Source organism: Pteropus alecto, unplaced genomic scaffold (assembly GCF_000325575.1).
Source record: "Pteropus alecto unplaced genomic scaffold, ASM32557v1 scaffold76, whole genome shotgun sequence".
NCBI classification, from domain to species: Eukaryota; Metazoa; Chordata; class Mammalia; order Chiroptera; family Pteropodidae; genus Pteropus; species Pteropus alecto.
In genome coordinates this window covers 16,929,247-16,946,978 of record NW_006443138.1, presented here as the reverse complement: position 1 = coordinate 16,946,978, position 17,732 = coordinate 16,929,247, and the positions used below count along the sequence as shown (strand labels likewise).

The 17,732-nt window shown below is 32.2% G+C and overlaps 1 protein-coding gene across 1 annotated transcript in view; it reads right to left on the bottom strand.

Annotated features, from left to right (window-relative positions):
* The window catches only part of TMTC2 (transmembrane and tetratricopeptide repeat containing 2), a 351,862-nt gene that overhangs the window by 132,178 nt on the left and 201,952 nt on the right, over positions 1-17,732 (bottom strand). The window contains exon 4 of the mRNA XM_015598571.2: positions 17,043-17,157. Within this exon, the coding sequence (XP_015454057.1) occupies positions 17,043-17,157 (115 nt within the window). The remainder of the gene's footprint in view (positions 1-17,042; positions 17,158-17,732) is intronic.

Sequence of the window (17,732 nt, the reverse complement as noted above, 5' to 3'; positions counted from 1 at the left end):
CTTTGCATTAATCTAAAGTTCCTTATCAAACTGGCTGATTTAGCTAATGACTCAAATAATGAGATTTTATATCATCTGTTAAATGGCAATACAATTGCATTTCTTTTTTTTTTTTTCAAGATTCATACTTAGTTTTATGCTATGTTTATAACAAGACAATTGGAAAAATAAATCTTTAATCTCTATTATGGCAGCGGTAATAATTAATAGAATGTCATACTCATAACACATAAATGCCCCCAAATCTTACTTGATAAATAGATAACAGGCAAAAATCTTAAGTGACTATACTAGTAGTAATTGGAATCAAATTCTCAGTTCTTTTTAAAAACAAACGCTGTAAATAAAATAAGTTACTACTACTTAAGTCAACTGTAGTAATCTTAAGTTTTTGAGTGACACAAGAGCTCAGAAATTAAGTGCCTAACATGCACTAGCCCCTGAACACACAAAAAGAACCATGATCAATCAGGCAGCCAAGCTTACTCATATGATTAAACTCTGTCCAATGAAATGAAAGCACAGTGGCCTGTGCACCTTTCAGAGATGTCCTTAAAGAGAAGGGAGCATGTTTTCTCTTATCCTTCCTCTGTTTTACTGGCTATAAGTAGAAGTCCTGTTCTGAGAATGGAAGATATTAAACTAAAAGGAGCCCAGAAAACTGAGTCTCTCTTGAAACTATCCTACAACACTGGGACTGCACATCTCTGGACTTACTTTTTCAAAGCAGAAATTACAATTGTAACTAGTTTAAACCAAAGTTATTTTGAGTTTCCTATCATTTGCAAACCAATCTCTTCCTAACTGATAAAATGGCACATGCATTGTTTTGTTTTAAAGTAAATAAGGCCATAAAATCAGTAACATCAAGTATGACTCTCACAGAGGATTTTAAGGAAAACTTCTTTTAATTACATTTGAATGAATACAAAGTATGAGTTGTCTGGTTTTGAGTGATAACTAGACAACTTCCAAGTATAAAAATTGCAATTAAAGTATTTAATTAAATTTATGTAATTTAAGAGCACAATGGGTGCATGAAATTGGAATTGTTAAATTAAGCTCCTAGACATGAGAATGGTCAGAGTTATCAGTTTGCTCAAAAGAGTAATGACATTAGTAGTACTTTTTTTATAAAAAAAACACATTTAATTAATCCTCTCAATCCCCAAATAACTAAAAAGAAAGAAACTCACAGGATTTATCAAGTGAGACAGAAATAGGTAGGATTTTCATCTCAGAAAAAGATTCAATGAGATATAAGTGATTGAATTTGAGCTCCAAGGGAGATACCAGAGACAAAGTTATATATATTTTCTGGTCTTACCAGGCACTTCTGTGACTTTCAGGTCACTCTAGGATAACAGACTTTGCATTTAAGGACAAAGTCTACTCATATTTTTCTACTCATATTTTTTCCTCAAATTATATATTTAACTTTCTCTTTTCTTTTTTTAAGTAAACTATTTCAATTTAAAAGGCAAAAATTACATTTTTACAAAGATGGCTATGGGTAGGAAAGCACTAATAGAGGAAGTAAATGTAAATGGTTAACTTTTTGGTTAAAACACATAACCTTGAATTATTAGAATAATTTATTTGTGCTACAAATAAAGCATGATATACCTGGATACTTATTTTAAACTACTGTTATGTTATTATACATAATTATCATATATTATATGTACTGTGAACAAAATAAAAAGATGTCCCTCTTGAAAAAGTTAAATTCTGCTGAGAACAATAATGAGCAAGTTGTTTTTCCTGCTCTGTACTGTTATTACATGAAGAAAAACAAAAATGGAGATGGAGAAGAAGACAGTACCCATGTGACATGAAGTAACAGATGCGCACACATGATTCTATTACACGGCTCCCCAAAGCTACAACCTGTTTCATAATGTGTCACTTCTAAGTGCCAAGCAGGTTTCAGAAAACTCAGTTAAGTCTCCTCTTTGGTATCTTTCTTTTGAAGAAGACTGGTTTATTTGCTCTAAATTGGCTTTTGTTTAGATTTTGAAAACTAAATAAAGTAGAATAATGCATCTTATTTCATAAAGTTTTTTTTTTTTATTTTAACCTGTCAAATATGAAGCAATAGGCATACAATCAAAATGATTTTTTAAATATTTCAAAGGCATTACCAAAAACTTAATTAATTAATTAGTGGAAAATGAACAAGTTGAAGCTTTTTTTAAAAAAATAGTTTTTGGTTAGGGTCTAAAGAAAGAGAGATATTCTCATTATATTACCATATCTTCAAACTATATGAAGCCTCAATTAAATGGAGCATTCATACAAAGATACTTCTCCTGAGTTAGAACTTAGACTATGACATGTAAATAAGCCTTTCTCTCCTATATAAGTCCATTTCTTTTCTGTGACAGGTCCAGAATAAGAGGCTTCACAATTATTATCTCATGTAATTCTCAGAATAAGTCTATAAAGGTATAATCTCCATTTTACAAATGAGAAGCCCCAAAATCAGAATGGCTAGTCAACTTAAATAAATCCATGTAGCTAATTATCATTGGATCTGGGATTCACAGAACTATATTATATATTAATATATGCATAATTCACTTTATACCTGTCTTCTGAATATATAATTACATGTCATAAAATAATAATAGGTGTGAATATACTTTCCTAGTTAAAAAACAGTATTTAATAGGAAGAAAGACACTTAGTACTAGATGCCTTCAGTATAGTATTTTCCATATTATTTCTTTTCATCCTGATGATTAGCAATATAAAATATCATTGCTGTTTTAATTTAGAGATATAAAAACATCACGGGGAGGGTTAAACAATTTGTTCACGATAACACAGCTGACAAGTCTCAAGATAAGATTCAAATTCAGAGCTGCCAGGCTTCAAATAACAGTGTCTTCACATCGATACATCGGAAATATGTGCCTGTTCTCAGTTCAAGAATTAAAAATTGCCCTCTCTTTCTGGTTCATATACCCAGTGCTTCTTCATTATACATACCAACAAATTTTCCTTCTCTCTTTATTTATACATGCCCACTTCAATATATAAACATCTTGCATCTGCTTCAAATGTAGATAAACTACAGCCTCTAATGCCAATCAACTTCAGTAAGAAATAAATACACATCATAACCAATACACTTGTATGATAGTTAATTTTATGTGTCAACCTCACTGGATCATAGGATGCCAAGATATCTGGTTAAACATTATTTCTAAGTGTGTCTGTGAGGAAGTTTCTAGAAGAGATTAGCATTTTATTCAGCAGACTGAGTAAAGCAGATTGCCTTCCCAATGTGGGGAGTGTCATCTGATTTGATCTGAATAGATCAAAAGAGAGAAAGGAAGGATTAGCTTTGTCTCTGCTTTAACTGGAACACTGATCTTCTACCCTGAGACCTCCTGGTTCTCAGGCCTCCAGACTCAGACTGGAATTTACTCCAGGCTCTCAGGCCTTCAAACAACATGACCAGCCTTCCTGGGTCTCCAGCTTGCAGAGGGCAGATTGCGGGGCTTCTCAACCTTCATAATTGAATAAGTCAATACTCTATATTAGTCAATATCAAAACATATATGTTTTTAGTTGGTTCATTTCTCTGGAGTCAACTTGTAAAGAAAGGGGTTTCCTTGGGTTACTCCCGTACTCAAGACCTACTCTTCTTCATGAAAATGTTTACCAGTGAGTATAGGTATATTCCCACAAAGACATAACCTGTGAATAATTAAAAACGGAATAAAATTAACAACTAACGAACTTTTTATTTTTTCTTATTGTATAATTATATCAAGTTTCTAGGCATTCTACAACATTAGAAGATATCATAATCCAATTTTGCAGATGAGAAATAAGGATTAAGCAATTTGACCAAGGTCTACCATAGGACCAATACATGGGAAATTTGATTCCAAGTCAGTTTAATACCCAAGCTCATGTTCTTAAATATTTCACGAAGCAGCCTCTATGGTGCAAAGGTGCCACAGAGTTCATTTAAAAAAAATAATAATAATATTTTTTCTTCTTCCTCCCTCCCCATGAAAACAAATGCTATTCTGGTAAGCCTATATTTATTTTCTAGGATCATAGTCAAATCTCTTTCAAATACTTCCTTCATCCTATAACATAATATTATGATTTAAAACAAATACAATTAAGAACTAAAAAACACCTAAGCCAAAATTAAAGGCATTAAGAATCAATGACTTAACTTTAAACCAAAATAGAAATCTGCTATTTATTCTCTATTTACAAGGACTATCCAATGTGGATGACTAAATATCATGTAATTTCTTGAAGGAGAAACACTTACCAGTTGGATGGTGTGCAAGCACTGTGGAGGAACCTCAAAACTAAGATACAGACACAGGCCAAAGCCTGACCTACTCAGTGAAAGTCAATGCAATTAGACTGTTGATTTGTTCATTCATTCATTCATTCATTCATTCATTCAAAATATATTTTTGAAGTGCCATTATAGAGATTTAATGACTAGCAGAAAGGAGAAATAATTTAAAAAGCAGTAACAAAACTGTGTGCAGGGTATCATAATACAGTGTATTGCACTGTGGAAGTCCATAGCAAGAAAACCTAGCTTAAATATGTTTATTCAGGCAGCGAGGGGTAGGGGGATGTTTGTAAATTCCACAGGAATCAACACACTCAAAAAATATTACCAAAAAAAAAAAAAGAATAACAAGAAGAAGAAGAAGAAAAAAAGAAGCTTCAGAGCCTGATTCCATCATAGATGGTAATAATTTGGGTTAGAGATGTTCCCATGGGCATATCATGATTTAGTGCAATGTACTCACTTTAAACATAAATGTTCAACAAAGTGGGTGTTTTCTTTGTCCCTTAGCAGCAGTGCTCTAACTAAAATCTGCTGTTGAAGCAATAAATTATGAAAGGGGAAAAGGAATCACATATCTCATAAACTAGCAGGAATAAGTGTTAGTTCATACAAGCAGTTTCTAACTTAAGCAAGATGAGTTCAAAAAATAAATGTGAGCGTCTTTTTTCTTTGGAATAGATACTGCAGCCTAGAAACTAGTCACTCAAAGGCTAATACTGAAGAACTTGTAGAATAGAAGGAAAACATCATTTAAAACAATTTTCCTAAAACTGACTTTATAGGTTTAATTTTGGTGCTCAGAAGGGATGACTCTTCACTCAATAGAGGGGTCAAAGACAGCAAGGATCTATTCATGATGGTAATCATCACTTTCCAGTCCTAGAAATGTTATCAGGAGGTAAACTGGTGCCTAAGGCTGGAGATAGGAAAAAAAGAGCTGGAGAGGAGCCAAAAGAAATGGATAGAATAATGGAAGATTGGGGACTGACGTGCCAAATGAAGAAATTTGGTGATTCAGCAGCACTTGGTTTTATTCTCTCTTCCAGTCACTCCACTCTTATGTTTTATAAAGGTACTGGCCTTGTCCCAGAGAAAATTGTTAGGCCTGAATGCTTTTTCTCTCTCTCTCTCCCTCTCCTCTCCTCTCTTTCTCTCCCCTCTCCTCTCCTCCCCTCCCGTCTTCTTTCTTCTCTCTCTCTCTCCGTCCTCCCTCTCTCCCTCTTTCTTTTCTTTTCTTTCTTATTTTTAGACCAGGGTCTAAAAATTGACCAATTCACTTGTCTTTCTTCCCTATCGGTTGTTGATTTTGATTAAGGTTGCACTCTCTTCTCCAATCCTAAATTTCAAGAGAGTAAGTATACATTTTATATCCCATGCTTGTACTCATCCCTAAATCTGGTCTTCGAAATTTAGAGATTTTTGCAAAGATTTCTACTTCAAACAGGCGATACACAGAGGATACACGTACACACACAATCATTAAAACAAAAATAAGCAAATGATAAGATATTAATCTTTAAAATTCATCATCTTAATATCCAGATGTCCTTAAACTTCAATTATACTTTAAGCAACTTCTCCATTATATAGGCAAATCATAGATAGGTTTTGTATAAGAGAAAAAATTGAAATAAATGGAAGATAATATTAGTATATTTCCTGGTGTGTCTAGAAAATAATTCTTAAGTCACAGTAATTGGAAATCTGCAGAGGACTGATTGGAACTACACAAATAACAAAATTACATCTGTTCATTTTTCTTCAGAAGCCGAAGAAAAGAGATACTTTTTTTTCCCATAATGCAAAACCTCCTTCTGAGTAAAATGAATTAATTTACTTGAAACTTGGCTTTATATGAGTCTATACTTTTCACTTGAGCATAATTTTAGGAACAAAAAAAATTCTTCTAGCCATTTAAGCAACTTTCAATCAGTTTTAAAGTTAAACCAAACAAAAGGCACTAAGACAGGATATGATTATGAATTTCTTTATAAACTTCTTTTATGAACTTTCTAAATCATGGCCTCATGTATACTTACAGCTCTGGATGAAAATGACTATAAAATTAAAGGCCATTTTAATGAGATTTCAGAAAAATGCCTTTCATCATTTTTCCAACATAGAAAATAGTTTAACCCTCTCTACACAGTTAGTTTTAAAAGAATATTTCTACATGAAAAAGCATGACCCATGCAGTCCCATTTTAAAACTACATTTGTAATAGAAAACCTATGATACAAGCAAGTATAGGAATGATGTAATCTCTCTCTTGCTAGGCTCCAAATTCTAAAAGGATTCTGATTTCCTCCAACTTTACTTTGGGTTAGGGTCGGGAAGGCATGGTTTAACAGTTTGTTAGCAGGCAATCCTAGACACCAGTACTATGATGTGTAGTTTCCATCGCTATAATGAGTATGAAATAATAAGTTGTTTAATTAAATTGTATTCAAAAGCTTTGTTGAGTACCAAGGAGGTGTCAAGAACTTCATTATGTGCTAAAAACAAAGAATAAATAATTTATATCTCCAGCCCCCGAGGATCTAGTATGAGTTTCAGTTCTTTGGTTATTGTGTCCATGCATTGCATAGGATAAAATTATTCTCTGGGCTATCCTATAGCTTTATAAAGGCAAAATGCAGTTCTCTACTACATTCAGAAGAAATGAATAATATTTCCAAGTTTCTAGACCCATGATCGATGCCACTATTTTGTGTGTGTGTATGTAGGGGGAAGACATAAAAGCACCATAGAAATTATAGTACATGGTCTTTTGTCCATTTTCTCCCTCCTTACCATCTTGTCTATCCATCAGCTTCAATGACATCTAACACTCCAGTCTTATTTCATCTTCCTTGAGCATACATTATGGTCCACTTTCTCTAACAAGTTCTTTAAATATAGGTATTCCCCAGGACTCCATCCATGGTTCTTACACACACACACACATACAATTTACAGTTTTCATTGACCTACTTAGACAATTACAACTCCAAAATCTACACTCTCTGTCTCAGAATGCTCTCACAAGCTGTAGAAACACATTCCAGTTGCCTAGCAGAAGCCCAATAGTTATTTAAAACTTACATAGCTAAAATTAAACAATTTTCTTTATTTCTAACAGATGAATTTACAACTATGCTCTTATCTATAAATGTACTCTGAAGATAAAATCAGTATTAATCAGACTTTATAAGCAGTCATCTCATAAATGTATAAAAACTAGTGATAAACGACATAAGTGTTATAGGAATCGTGGAGTTTAGAATCACAAGAAAAGAGATTTCACCTTGAGGGCTAAACTATAAATTCAGCTCTCAGTGAATCAGAGAACAGGTGTACAAAATGAGTTGTGGAAAGAAGATGGCTCCAAAACTAGCAGATATATAATGTTATTTTGTCTGACTATACTAACACAACAACTGAGTACAAAATGTAAAAGCATGCATGGAGGAGCAGGTAATGTGACTTGAAAGAAAGCTCTGTAAATGGGGATTCACAGAGGAAAATGCCAAAAGTACTTATTCCAGCACTTTCCAGGGGAGGAGGAACTCCATCCAAGGGATTTCATAGAATCAGACTGTCAGACCAGAGTCATTATAAATTAAATCATCTACTCTTCTTTGGTGTGAAGTTCTTATAAATTGAATGTTTCCAATACACGGATAGTATGCTCACCAAACAACCTGGGATTCCCATACAGACTTGACTGGACTTGAAGTCTTCCTAGTACCTGTGACAATATAGTGAGGGAAATCCCATGAAAACAGCAGCACACTGGGTTTTTCCTCATCCTTCTCTGTGTTTTTGATATATAAGTAGGTCTCTCTGAGACTGATTATACCAGGCAACTAAGTACCAGGCACCTGAACAGATCCAGTTTCTTCCCTCAAACCAGAAATTTACTGTACTACAGAATGCTATAAGCTGAGCTTTCATGTTACATAAAATTTGTAATTTTAACTAATAATCACAGATGGTGCTTAACATCATAAAACCTACAGTAGAAAATGTTTCATCTTGTGCTTTCTTTTATTCAGATTGACCTGGATGTATTCTATATGTAGCTTCTCCATAAAATCATTTCTGACTTTCTCTTTACCATCCTGCAGACGTCCAGGTCATTAGATAATAATTATCTTACCTAATCTATTCTGGCATCTTGTCAAGACAAACTTGGCCAGATTTCTTGAATTTAGTATATCATGGCCAAAACTCAAGAATAGATAATTTAATGCTAAAATATATTCAAGAATTTATATGCACAAATGCATATATGGTTGATGAAATCATTAAGCATGGTTAATTTGTCCTAGTTTTAAATAATCAGTAATTTTTACTCTCAGTAAAGGCTAGACTTATATTCTGAGCCTGTACAGATGTTTAATATTACAGTAAGTCTTCAAATTAGAATTGAAAATTACTGAAAGGCAAATTTAAATATGTTTCTACGAACAGAGGTCAATTCTATAGCCACTTATATCTCAAATAGAATTTGAAAGGGTCTCATATTTAATAAATGAATAGAATTATATACTTCATTCTTTGTTATTTAATTTTATTCTGATTAATAAATGAAAATAATCAGCATTTGCTTTATTGAAACCTCCTTTAGCTGATTGTCCAGTTAACTAACAATTGTCCAGTTAACTAACATAGCCATTATTTTCTTAGTGATTCTGAAAAAAGTTTGTTTTCAATATTTTTAATAAAAATGTTTCCAGGGTCTGGTGAGAGAAATAGAAATAAAACTCAAGCCTTGACACTAGATGATATATTCCAGAATCTTTACTCCACATTAGTATGTATATAATTACCATGGTCACTGTGAGGGAATTTTACTACTCTTAACTTTTTGGATGATTTTCAATGGGAAAAAGTTATAGAATAAATCAATATCAAGAGTCAGATATATGAACATGGCTAATAATATAAGCTGGTAAAGAAATAGATCAGCTAGGTAAAATCGACAGGACTTGGAACTGTTGGCCAATAAACTTTAATTGTTTTTTTTTTAATTTTCATTATTAGCTTATTCATTGGTTTATTAATCAAGTCATTTATCAGTTTAATAGTTCACCCATTACTTTATTAATTGATATATCCATAATGTAACACATTCATTAGCTTATTAATCACATATACGTCATTTGAAGCCCATGCGCCTGGCATTTGGGATAGAATGTTACCTCAGCCTTCCCTGGCTCTAAAGAAATTATGCTGTAATTAAGGAGAATACGGTATCACAAATACTACTATGATTCAGACTAAAAAGAGTCAAGTATTAATTGCTCTGGTGAGATGAGAGAGGTAGCTATCTTCTCACTGTGAAAATAGGAGCGGTATTGAGAAATCTTCCCAGAATGAGATTTGAGCTGAAATATAAAGGATGCTTAGGCAGTAACAGGCAGAAAGAATGAGGAGTAGAGTGGAAAGAGGTCAGAAAGGGAGAAAATGGTGGAAAATGCTACAGATAAAACAAGTATGTCCACAGGTCTCCAGCAAATAAGAATATGACATACTCGGGAAAATTCCAAGAAAAGATCTTCACCTAAAAATCAGATACATAACAGAGCAACAGTAACAACAATCAAGCATATTTTGAAAATATAAAATCTAAGAATTAGGAACAACCAGTTTGAAATGGTCTTGCCATGTGAACAAGTAGGTATCCACAAGCTGCCCCACCTCATTCCAGAAATTGTGTATCCAGAGCCTAAGTCAGTGGAATTTCTCCAAAATCTCTCGGTTCTATTCACTCATCTCAGACATGCCAAGCACTTCTAAGCATTCCTGTTTGATAACCCTCTCCTGAATTCTCTATTTTGAGAGACCAATCTGTTTACCTAGTATCCCCTGGACATCTCCTTCCATTCTTAAAAGACACACACCTACACATACACACACTTCCAGGGAACTTGGGGGGAAATCCTGTCCTGAACTCACGTCATTTGGCAAAGGGTTACTTTCTCCTTCATTTTCACCAATCTTCACTTCTCACAGGCTTCTCTTGACAGTTTTTAACAGAGCTTAAAAAATGGCTCAGCTCCATGTCAGGTAACACCACTTCCATTCTTTGATTCTTTTAGCCTATCAAGAGTTTTCAAAACCTGATCCTGAATGAACAAATAAATCTCTCATTAGAACTGGATCTTTGGGTACAACTCTGCACCTGACATTTCCCTCACTGCTCTATCCTCCTAATTTACTTCCTCCTAAGGCAGAGTTCTTGACTTCATGAGATACATAAACTTGTTGAAATTCTATGCAACATTTTAGCTTCATAAAAGAGTCTTTATCTAACCCGCTCCCTGATTAAAAACCACTATCTGGGCTCTATCTCTCTTAAACTGAAGCTCCCAATAGGCAGCTGTTATTGGTTAAGTTGTGTCTCTCCAAAAAGATGTTGAAATCCTAACCCCCAGTACTTGAGAATACAACTTTTTATGAAACAGGGTCACTGAAGATGTAAAACGTCAAATTAACAAAGATGAGCCCCTAATCCAATATGACTGGGAGCTTTATGTGAAGACAGAAAGACAGGGAAAATGTCATGTGATAACGAAGGTAGAGGTCAGTTATGCATCTGCAGAGCAAGGTCTACAGGTTTCAGAGGGAGCATGATCCTCTAAACATCTTGATTTCAGACTGCTAGCCTCCAGAGCCTCCAGAACTGTGACACCATTATTTTTTATTGTTTTAAGCCACCCAGTTTATGGCACTTTGTTATGGCAGCCCTAGGAAACTACTACATGAGCCAAACTTAATACGAATGTATTTGTTTCTGAAATTGCAAGAAAATGCAACTTTAGATGTCTACTCCAAAAAGGCTCTTTAAAACCTGAACCTGTTTAGTGATAATGATTATACTTAATGCAATTCAAAGAACATGGTTATCTAATACCCATTATTAATCTTATCACCTACATTGACAAACTGAATCTTCTCTGCTCTGATATGGATTTCATAATTCATTTATAAAATCAACAAATATAGTTACACTCTTCTACGTATGGGAAGATACAATGATCGATAAGAAATTGCCACTACCTCCATAAGCTGAATAAGAATCATAATGACCTCTGTGCTTCAATATTGACTTTAGACAGATATTCTTTATGTTACAGAAGTATTTATTTATCACTAGTTTAGTTATGTCTTGTTCTCTGAGGCAGATGTTGATCAAAAGCTTTCTTGGCATTTCTAGAGGTGATATTCTTTTCTTCTTCTGACTTCTTAAATTAAAAGAATATACTAATTAAAATTAATATTGAATACCCTACCATAAATCTAAAAATAAATGTCATATGATAGTGGTGTTTTAATCGTTAATATCCTGCTGCATCCACTTTATTAATTTTAAAAGATGTCAACATTTATATTAATAAGTCCAATTGGCCTGTCATGGTTCTGTAATTTTGTCTTTGCTTGTTTGCTTTCTGTTTTGTTTTTTGGGTTTTTGGAGATTTTTTGTTGTTGTTATTGTTATTTTTTGTTTTTTGGTGTTAAACATAGACATTTTGCTGTCAGTTTTACCTAGCTTCACAAAAATAAATGAAAAGTGTAACTAGCGTAAGAAATATCACTTCATCAAAGATTTGATAAAACTCATAAATGCCTTAAACTTGGTTTCTTGTGGAGAAAATTCTTTAATGTGGTGTCGAATTTTCCTAAGATTTTTTTTTTATCCAAATTGCCACCCTCTTCTTGTGCCAATGTTGGCCATTTATATATTCCCAGAAAAGCATAGATATATAGATTTTACATATATAAGATTTTCATATATATAACTAACATTTGCTATTTTAAGTTTATATATATTTATGTGTGTATATATGTGTGTGCGTGTATTCGTAGCCCCTTTCTAATTCTCAGTGTTGTATATTTGAGATTTTTCTATTTTGTCCTATATTATTTGTCCAGAAATCATTAATCTTTTAACGAATAAGCTCTTAAATTTGTTCATTACTTCCCATCGCTTTTCTATAGTCTACTTTATTAACATTTTCTTTCTTTTTGCTTCCAATAAATTTATTAGTTTATTTATTGCTCCTTTTTCCTAGCTTCTCAGATTGGATGATTACTTATTCTTACGACATGGAACAATAATGACAACTAACTTAAGGTGGCAAGATCTCTATTATCTACAGAAATGATCCCCTCTGTTATGTAAAATAATCAAGAATTGATTAAATCATATTATATTTATTATCTATATTCTAAAATCTATTGCTTAATAAAATATTCAATATTTTATTGATTTACCTATTTAAATAACATTTGGAACATACTGACTGGGACAAATCTATAATAGCAGTGAAAGAACATCTACTGAGAATTTTCAGCCTAGAAATCAATTATTTTTCAGATGGCAGTGAGTCGTGCAGTTAAAAGGTTGAAAGTTGACCACATTATTTGTAAAACAGTGTAAATCGCTGAGCGATAGCCTATATGTTTTGCCTGTGAAAATATACTACACTTGAAAATAAAAATAACAACATCATAATGCAGACCTATTAAATCTGATCTTAAAAAAAGTTACTCATGTGAAGTATTAGATTTTAACAAATTTGGCAATATGAATTAAAAGGTGACTATAGGCTGTGTAATAAGTTCACTACATCTATTGTTATTAAGAGTAAAATTAAGTACTGTTTTAACTTTCACATATGACTATTATCTGTAAGCTTGGATTGAAATGATATCAAAATAATATTATAATTAATGGATTTAGGCAATTAAAAACACTTTCTGCAGCAATTTCTTCTTGAAAATAACTCTTAGCTCAGTAGTACAAACCCACTGATATTCTTTCTAATAAAGTTCTACAACATGAGTTCATTAAACTTGGTAACTAAAATAAAAAATTAATTGGTACTTTATATTAGATTTCATTCCAAGTATTTTATTTCTATGTGTAACAGTGATTTCAATTGAATCTTTCGTCTGAATTTGAAAGATATTTATTGAGGGTTTTTTCCACATCCTTGGTTTATTTCTGTAGAAATACTGCAGAAATATGGCTCAAAAGGAATATAGACTGAAAACTCTTAAGTTCAAATATGGGCTCCTTTACTATTTGTGTAAACTTAGACAAATTATCTCTGAGTTTCGTTTTCCTCATTTTGTAGGCTTCGTTTGAAGACAAACTGTGATAACATTTGTAAAGAACTAAGAACAGTGCTTGGTACATATTAGTTAAGTAATTGTTATCAAGAAAAAAATAAATATTATTCCATCATTTTATAAAGTTAATATTACCATTTTTACACCTCTCATATATAACTTGATATTAATCCTGCAAGAAACTGTCCTTAAAGTTTAAAAATTTTATAAGGCAATGTTCCCCAGCTTTGAATATAACCATATATCATCTAATACTATTGCTTACTTAATATTTTTCAAAATAATTTTTTTCTCTATCCTCGCCTAGAACAATATTTAAATGTGTTATTTAAATGTGCTAGTCATATTTTTTTTTTAATTTAAACATAAAAATGAATATTCAGGGATTAATTTAATGATTATGTCTGAACTCCTAGAGTCTTACTGTGGCTGGTCAGTAGTGGTATATCTCACTTTAGTAATTACTGTTTTGAAGTTACATAATTATGTATAGCTCTACATTATTTCCCTAATAAAAATTTCAAACAATATGAAAAATTTTAATAATTAACAAAGCTGTAGTTTTTTGAATGCTGAATGAGTTAAAAAAAAAAAAAATAGAAAACCCAGATTCCTGATTTAAAGTTAAGTAGAGGACCTAACAGAAGTTTATGATTCCCCAAAGCTTCCCAAATTTATTAATGAATATGAGTATTTCATGTAACTAATATAAATATGTTTATTAGTTTCAGGCTTTGGCCATAAAAGATCTTTAAGAAATATAACTATAATTGATGATATGAAAGGTGATTAAAATCTGCTAGTACCACAAAGGAACATTATCAAGTTTACTTATTGGTAAGACTAAATAAAGCAAATACTTTTTCTTTCAGGATATTAAATAGAACAAAGAGCAATTTCTGTATATCAGAGAAAGAACTGTGTAATGGAAATAGTATCTACGTTTCAAAAGGAAAATTTTTTATTTGTCAAATATTCTCTAAATTATCTATGAGAAAACTTGTTTTTTTCCTACCTATGTAAGTAAATAGAAAACTTTGTTCCTAAGGACATATGATGCCAGATATTTTTAAAATATTAAGAGTTATAAAAAATCTATTTGGGTGTATTTTATTGATATTTCAATTAAATAAAAACTTCCCTATTTTGAAAAATAATTATTGAATATCAAAATTCTGTTAACCACATGGGTTACATAATCTAATACACTGAAATTATTTCCAACATTTCTTATGGGATTTAAGTCTCTCCATTTGAGCTAACAGTTAAACATAGTTTAAAAACCTGTCATATTAGTAAAAATATTTTGGAGCTATACATGGCATTTATGATATATCTGATTTTCCTGTAATTAGGAAAAAAAAACTGATCTTGTTAATAATTACTTCTCCAGCAAGGATTTTCACTAGAGTTTGGGGAGGTCTGTATATATACTTTCATGGTTTATATATGTATCTAGACAGGAAGTTTTATAAGATACAGCTTTTAAATTCCATGTAAATTGAATTTGTCTAATTGAATAAAGCTATCTTCTCAGCAAAGGGTAAGCCTGGACAATCCTTGCCCAATAGGTATCAACAAGAGGTAAGTAACTGTGGATAAGAGATAAACAAGTTCAGCAAAGAGATGTTGGTCATTTAGCTTACTTTCTCTTCCAAAATGTATGAAAAATGGGCTTTAGAAGAAAATTTGCATCCCATATTGCATGGCAAGAGGCTCCTTTGATAGCATTACTTTCAGATGTGAAAATAATAATAATAATAATTAATAATAATAATAATAATAAAAGAATATTTGTATATATTTATCAAACTGATAAGTTTTTTCTCATGAAATAAAAATTCTATTAATCAAGAATAATATAGTTACATCACATTATTTAAATGAAGAGAACATGTGGGAAAAGCTTTTGTAAGAATATCTAGATGTGTTCATTCAAGTGAAAAAAAAGATGCAAACTCATCATTTTCAGAGAAAAGATGTTAACATCTTTGGTGAAGCATGAAGCACAGCAGAGAGTGAGCTTTAAGAGCTGTGCAAACTGGAGTGAATGTGCTCCATTTGAAGGCATTCAGGTGAAAAAGAGAAAATTAAACTGTGTAGATCAATACAAAACACATGCTCACCTAATCTAGACCACAGGCCATGAAACTGAGATCCCAGTGTTAAAGTTTAGGAGTTTAAAAACAAGGTAAATATATGAACAAGAAATTTATCTGAGCTCACCCTGTCTGCTTTCCCTTAAATATCTAAAAATCTTTTCTGTTTTATTTTTATTTCATTTTTTATATCTGTGCTTTCAGATTTAACTAGTACAAAAGATTTAGCTGTAACCATGGCATAAAAACATACTAAAAATTAAAGTTGACAGATTAGTTTGATACTATCATTATTACATAGCATTTATTAGACATAAGCAGTAGACATCTTATTTTGCGTGGTCTCTTTCTACAGGGAATTGGTCCTCCATTCCAACCTTGGTGGCATTGTCAATAGAGGTGTCTTACAACCTCTGACCCATTGTCCAGTGTTTCATCCAAGAGATGACCCCAACAAGGTCAGTCAAGAGACACCAAGAAGGTCCGTCAAGAGACCTTTTTTCAGAATTAATAGACACCAAGACAATTCCTTCTGAGAGTGAGAAGTCAGGATGTTATATTTATAACTGCAGGAATCATCTTTCCCACTGATATATAGAGAGTTCCACAGAGAATGAAATGAAACCAGAGGAAACCAGAGCCACAAAATGAAGACAAATTCTTACAACATAATAAAGCACCTAGATCTAACTGTGCCATATCTAGTCAATCTCAGGAATTTTTCAGTTATGGGAGATAATAAAATATTTTTGATGTTTAAGCAAGTTTATTTTAGGTTTCTATTACTTACAAACAAAAGAATGTCATAGATATGAGACAAAAAAATGGATTTCAGTTAATTTATATTTATCTACTCACATCTCATTGTACTCCCTAGGGTTGTTCATTCAGAGAACAGAACCAATTTTTCCCCTAGGGGTTTTTATAATCCAACATATGCAAATACTCTAAATTATTTGATTATCTCTACCTAATTATTAGTACCTTTGGAGAGGGGAGAAAAAAAGAGCCATCATCTTATTCACTAACTCCCCAGGTTTAATACATGTTCTATATATCCTTGGACACAAACAATTTTTAACAGAGGACAAAATCTATTATTAATATCAAGATATCAATTACATAAAGAAGTATCACACATAGCAGGCTTATTTTATAAACCACCTAAGTATTAATGGAACAAACTTAAAAAAAAAAAACAAAAAACTAAAAGCAGTTAAACCATTTTATATTACATGGCGTAATACTTCAAAAAAATTCAGCCATGCCACATCAATACACATGAATATAGATGATGAGGCCCAAAACAAAGAAATCACAAATACTAACCATCTACTAGTCTCTGAGGCATGATATATGAGAAGAATATTTCAGAAAAAGATCTATCATCATCACCATTTCCAGCAATTAAATCAATAGTCCCTCTCACCACAGGTTTCAAAGATGAACCAAATGAGAGAAAGCAATTGCATACTCACAAATTATAAAGCATGTCGGCCATGTTGCTCCGGTAGTACAAAGCATTTCTATAGGCGCTTTCAGCTTCAGAAACTTTGCTCTGGCTCTTTAGAACATTTCCAAGGTTACCCCACGCTGCCAAGAAGAGAAAGAAGTATTGAGGCTGAGAGTCAATTCAATTATACACGACATAGTATCAAGCCATCAGGAAGTCCCACAGGGAGAGAAAACCTTCATAAAACATTTTTAAGGAAGAAAATTTATTTCCTTTATCCTCTAACATTTCATCAAACCGGGCGATTAAATAAAACCAAAGCCTAAAAAAAATTTAAAGTAATTATTATGTCTCAAAGCTGATATCATATAGAGTTCATTGTAAGGCCAAGAACAATGTTATCTTAAGATCACCTACAAAGACCTCAGGGTCTTTCAAATTTCAGTAGGGGTCTTCATGGCCTGAAATTATTGTATACTTAACTCAACCAGAAACTGTAAGAAAGGATCTTAAAATAAACAAAGATTTCATTCAAATATTTTAAAAACTGATAAATGACATAGAACTGGGGATAAAAGCGAGATAACCGAACAAGATCAAGCTATATAGAGGCTTAATAGTCATTAGAATATATCAGTAAAACATTATGCCTCTTAAAACAGTTAAGTATATTTAGTTTATTGAGATAAACTAAAGTATATTTAGTTTATTGAGA